The sequence below is a fragment of the Bison bison genome, unplaced genomic scaffold (assembly GCF_000754665.1).
Source record: "Bison bison bison isolate TAMUID 2011002044 unplaced genomic scaffold, Bison_UMD1.0 scf7180017864030, whole genome shotgun sequence".
NCBI lineage: Eukaryota > Metazoa > Chordata > Mammalia > Artiodactyla > Bovidae > Bison > Bison bison.
Genome location: NW_011494602.1, coordinates 270,297 through 276,125, shown reverse-complemented (window position 1 = coordinate 276,125; position 5,829 = coordinate 270,297). Strand labels below are relative to the sequence as shown.

General features: G+C 40.6%; 1 protein-coding gene across 1 annotated transcript in view; it reads left to right on the top strand.

Moving 5' to 3' along the window:
* BTBD3 (BTB (POZ) domain containing 3) overlaps nt 1–3,102 on the top strand; it is a 9,844-nt gene extending 6,742 nt beyond the window's left edge. The window contains exon 5 of the mRNA XM_010834233.1: nt 1–3,102. Coding sequence (XP_010832535.1) covers nt 1–174 — 174 coding nt within the window. The 3' untranslated portion in view covers nt 175–3,102.
* The last annotated feature ends 2,727 nt before the right edge of the window (nt 3,103–5,829 follow it).

Below are 5,829 nucleotides of genomic sequence, written 5' to 3'. Positions count from 1 at the left end.
TTCTACACGGCCAGCGTCATCCTGGACGGCAACGAGCTCAGCTACTTCGGGCAGGAGGGCATGACGGAGGTGCAGTGCGGCAAGGTCACCGTGCAGTTCCAGTGCTCGTCGGACAGCACCAACGGCACGGGCGTGCAGGGCGGCCAGATCCCCGAGCTCATCTTCTACGCCTGAGCGCTCCGGCTCCCCGCTTCACGCTCAGCTCGGCTGCAGCCAGCCATCGGCGCGGGCTGTTCGTAAGGAACAGAGCTATGCGCCGGTTCTGATTTCTTTCAACCTTTTTCGTTATGTACAGGCAAAAATGCAGCACTCAGCTTTTAACTGTATGTCAAAAAGCCAAATTCTTAGCAAGGCTTGTGGTTCTTAGAGTTGCACCTATCCACCCAGGGAGATTTTGCATTCTTTTCCGACTGCCCCACTGACCTCCCAGTTTAAGAAGATTTTTGGATCACCTCAGATTTCCTTTGGGGCTTTATTTTGACAAAGAGAAAGAAATACTCTAAAGTAACAGTAGCAATTATTTTTAAACGGAAACCCTCCCTCTCCCCAAACAGATAAACCTCAGTGTACAATTTTGAAAGACATTTTGCTTGATAATAAGTAATAATTTAGAAAGTAGACAGTAGTCATCTTTACCTTCTTATTTCCTTTTAAATATTTTGGGCATTTGCTTTTGGACATTGCTTTTTCTTAAATCCTAAATTCATAAGTTTGTCAAATTTTTAAACTGCAGCTGTCAACGGAAGGTAAAACAAGTAAGAAATGGAAGTTTTAGATCACGACTTTTGCTACAAGCAGATTTGTGTTCTTTTAGTTTAGAAGACAGGCAATTCCAGTACAGAGGCTTCTTCTGGAAGTAACTAAATTGCAAAACTTTATTGTCAACTAGAGAAAAATTGCAGGTCTGTTAATTGAAACTCAAATAGTCTTAAAAGGAAGCCTGAAAAAGTCCCACATGACAAATAGTTTAATTGATGGCACATTATAATCCAGAGTTTGAAAAAGTCAAGCTCTTTTCTCCCTGCTTAGCTTCTGATCCCTGCCACTTGCTGGTTTTCAAAAGTTGTACTGTATAGAATTCCTATTCCCCCATTCCCATGAAAAGAGGACCAAACGATTTCTTCAGATGAATAGAATAACGGTTAGTTTTGTAGTGCCACATGTTAATGTAATAAGATACTTTATGCATTGATTTTTTATTTTTAATCTGAAATATATTTTACTTAATCTGCTTTGACCACATTGTCTCTTCTTCGTTAATTATGATTCTGTCCCATTCCTGGACTGCTAGAATCTGGCCTGTGACCATCTGAACGAGCCATATATGCCTGCAGGGTTTTTAAAAAGTGGTCTGGAGTAATAAACTCGATGATACCTTAATGTTCAGTGCCTCAGCATCACATCCAGTTCTCTTTTTTGTTCTTTTCCCATGGATAGTGTAAACAAAGGCGGGAAAAGCTCGTCAAAACATTCTCCTTCACAAAGGCTTGTGCTGGCTTAGTGCCCGTGACCCTAGTGGTGTACACTGTGGTCGCTCCCAGTTGAAGTATCCACGTGTTTCTGGGCAACTTTTCTGCCCAGTGTGATCCTGAGATGGCTTCCCCGCCACCCAGAGTGTGGTCCCTGGCCACCTCCTTCTCCTGTTCTGAGCCCGAAGCTGGCTCTGGAGCGGGGGCTAGTCCCGGGGTGGGTGTGTGCGTGGGTGCCCGTGCGCATGTGGTGCGCGCCGGCTCAGGAGCTGTCTCCTGCTGCCCGGCCAGCGGGGCTGGGACAGAAGGGGCCCCCTGCCGGGCCCACCCGGCCCGCAGAGGGGGACTGCCTGTGCTTCCGGGCCGCTTCTCTCCCGTAGACGTGGGCTGCTGCTTCGGCCAGCTTCCCCGATGGAGAAAAACACTGGATTACAGAAATGTTTTAATCATCTTTGCCCTTACCCGTGTCTGTTAGCATGGAGGTTCAGAAGCTGTTACCAGTGATTAACAGATGCGTGCTCCCAGGACAAGCTTCCAAAATTATCTAACAGTTATTTCTTATTAGCAAGATGACAGGTAGTAGTTGTGGCAAACCGTCTATGAAACGGAGGTAGGTTTTCAATTAAAAAAACATTTCTACAAAGGGTTTTGTTTATAAATTATGGTTAAACATTTCGGTAACTCATAGCTACCTTGCAATTGGTAGACTGTAGATTTACCTGATTGGAAGGCACTTATTTATAAGCCAGAGGAGAAGAAACTTTTTAGCTCTAATTTCATCATACTAGATTGTTTTGGAGGGGAGTGTGATAACCTTGTTCATTCAGTAACACCCACGATCAGTGCTCCTATTAGTAGCTACCCTCCAGAGGCTGGGAATCTGCTGGGTGAGAGCCCCATGAGATCCTATATACTGGGTATGGAAGAACTTAATTTTATGATAATTGCTGTCACTTGAAGAAAAATTAAAAAACCGTCATCTCATTGGCTGGTGCCAAGAGCTGTGGTATAAATTTGAAGATTGTATTTAAAATAAGAAAATGTTATCTTTTAAATCCTATTCTCCCTTCTGCATTTTCAATGACATGGAATTAAGGCTAATATGCTTGCTTTATTTTCTTTGGTAATCTCAAATTTTGTAGCTTTCAAAACTAGAAACCATTGTTCTGACAAGGCAGGCAACTGCAATGCATAAACACAATTTTATTAAACACTGCCCTGTAGATGCTTTTCCCCACGTATCTGGCAGTCTTTGTTGTCGTTTGTATCCTGGGGATAAGGGGAACTAGGCTAGCAGTTCTAATGTAACATTCTTTAAGCATATCTTAATATAGTATTTAAGTAAATGGTCTAATTTCTACATAATTATTGCACTGAACTGTCTTTTTTTTTAAGGTGTCTAAATAAGCTTGCTAATTCAAGACACTAGCCAGTTGTGCATCAGAGTGCTTGAATTCAGGAGCTTACCGCATTATTTATGAAGGAAAAATATATAAATATGAAGTACCTCATGTTGAATGTTATTGTACTGTATTTTTAATGTAACAGTGCAGATCTTGTTAGACACATGAATGTGTGTAATCATGTTAAATGCAAATAAAATAAAACCGGTTCATATATTTGTCTTCCTTAACATTTTTGTAGGTTCCTTAAAGTAGTAAAAAAACCCATTCTGGCATTTTGGTGCCACTAAACCGTTTAGAGATGGTTTTTTCAAGAGCATCTGTTTGCTAAGTTACTCACATATCATTGATCCCTAAAGAAGTAAAGATCCGGTAAAGAATAATAGAATAATGAATATGTTAATTGGTTGCATTGTTGAAAACCTGAGTGTTAAGTCGATGCACGAGAGTGAGTGGATGCGTCTATGTTCCAGTTGCGGAATTTTGTAGTTGGCTGGTATTCTGATGGCTTAGTTGCTCACATGCCTGTAGAGCTCCCTGAGCTCACTGCTGTTGATGGCAGATCACATCTAGCATTAGCGTGGCCAGTGCTGCTTATCCCTGCTATTATAATAGCTTACACTAGGAATAAAGATCAGTGTGACATGACAGTGATGAATATAATTTTATGTCTTCAACTGGTTTTCCATTATATTTCCCTATATCAAGTACATTTATATACACACATAACTATATACATGCATTTTTTTCACTATAACTTTGTTACTTATATACTAGAGTTTATTGTAAAGCCCTGTGTATTTGCTTAACTACTTCATCTACCCTTAGTTCAGTTTCTATAACATACCTGCTCAAAGAAATTTTGGAATTATTCCATAGAATAAGAGAACTGGAAATACCCATTCTCATCAGCTTAATTACCACCTGAATTGCAAAGGTCTTTAATCCAGCAGAGTCTTAGCCTTTATGTCCTCTCTGGCGCTCTTTAAGCTTAACCCACATGTGTTTGTTTTCAATATCCCAAGACAATTCAAAATGATCCTCCTTTATTTTTGGTACTCAGAATCAACACTTCACTGAAATTACACTTTCTTCCCAATGACTCTGACTTCCCTACAAAAGCCATAGACTTAACGTTGAGGAGGAAAAAACAAAAACACAGAACAGGAAGGAGAAAAATTACTCCTGAGGAAGTAAGTAGCATGAAACTTAGAGGCCAAAACAAGCAAGTGACTCTGAGAGCCTGCAGTATCTTGATTAGAGAGGGCTTTGTGTGCCTTTGAGGTGCTGCAGTAGAAGATGACTGTATTTTTTGATTTCTAATCAATACGTTTCAGCATATTTTCTAAGCCATTTACATTTATTGGTTAGCTACTTTCTTTGCTCAAAACTTCACGTTATCCTCCATTTTTTTAAGAAAAGATCATCTGACAAAACTAAAACCAGGGGGAAATTTCCACAATAGAATCACTTTGTTTATTTCTATAACTACCCTAAGGGCTGGTGAGAAAAGTCTCTCAACCAAGATACAGTTCGGTAAGTGTAAAGAAATTATTTGTGAGGAAGACAATGGTTGCCTTGGTCACACACACACACCACTCAGTATATGACGGTAGCATCTGTAGGTGAGTCACTGAAGAGTCTGGGTGCGTTTGCCTAACATAGGCACCCCCCCTGTTGTTTCATCTCGGCCTTTTTGAGTGGGAGAGGTGGGGAAGGTACCATTCCTATTTATGCAGATCTTAAATGTCCTTATAATGGTAGTTTTCTATTTGCCTGTTTACTTAAACGTCCATTGGACAGCAGTTGTACCAGCAGATGCTACTGTTTTATACTTGGCCATCTGAAAAGCCAAATATCAAGAGAGATAGTTAAACAGAAAACCCACCATTTACTTTGTCAAATCCATACTTTGTGTATAGGATATAGTTAACGTTTCCTGTTAAACTGCTACCCCTGAATCGTTGGTTTGTTCCCACTAACTCCAGTAGTAACCAAGCTGAGTTGTAAGACGAGGGGCTGTGCTTTAGATGGCAGGGATGATTTTTTCACTTCATGCAGCAGCAGTACAGAAATTGTTTCAAAATGGAGGTGTATTTTTTTTGTTTTTATGACTTTGATGAACAGTTTGTATTCAGTAGACCATCTCTTTTACATCAGTTTATTTTTAGAAGAATGAAACTATACCTGGAAAATTTTTTAAAGTCATACTAGTGGGCTTGTTAATTTAATTTTGTACTTTTTAACTTATTGAAGTATAGTTGATCTACAGTGTTATTAGCTTTTGCTGTACAGCTACAGTCACACACACATATGTGTGTGTACATATATACACATATGCTGCTGCTGCTGCTGCTGAGTCACTTAAGTCCTGTCCGACTCTGTGCGACCCCATAGACGGCAGCCCACCAGGCTCCTCCGTCCATGGGATTTTCCAGGCAAGAGTACTGGAGTGGGGTGCCATCGCCTATATATGTAAATATACAAATGCCAAAGAATGCTCAAACTACTGCATGATTGCACTCATCTCACGTTCTAGCAAAGTATTGCTCAAAATTCTCCAAGCCAGGCTTCAACAGTATGTGAACCGTGAATTTCCAGATGTTCAAGCTGGATTTAGAAAAGGCAGAGGAACCAGAGATCAAATTGCCAACATCCACTGAATCATCAATAAAGCAGCAGAATTCCAGAAAAACATCTACTTCTCCTTTATTGACTATGCCAAAGCCTTTGACTGTGTGGTTCACAACAAAGTGGAAAGTACTTAAAGAGATGGGAATACCAGACCACCTGACCTGCCTCCTGAGAAATCTGTATGCAAGTCAGGAAGCAACATTTAGAACTGGACATGGAACAATAGACTGGTTCCAAATCGGGAAAGGGGTACATCAAGGCTGTATATTGTCACCCTGCTTACTTAACTTATATGCAGAGTACATCATGAGAAATGCTGGACT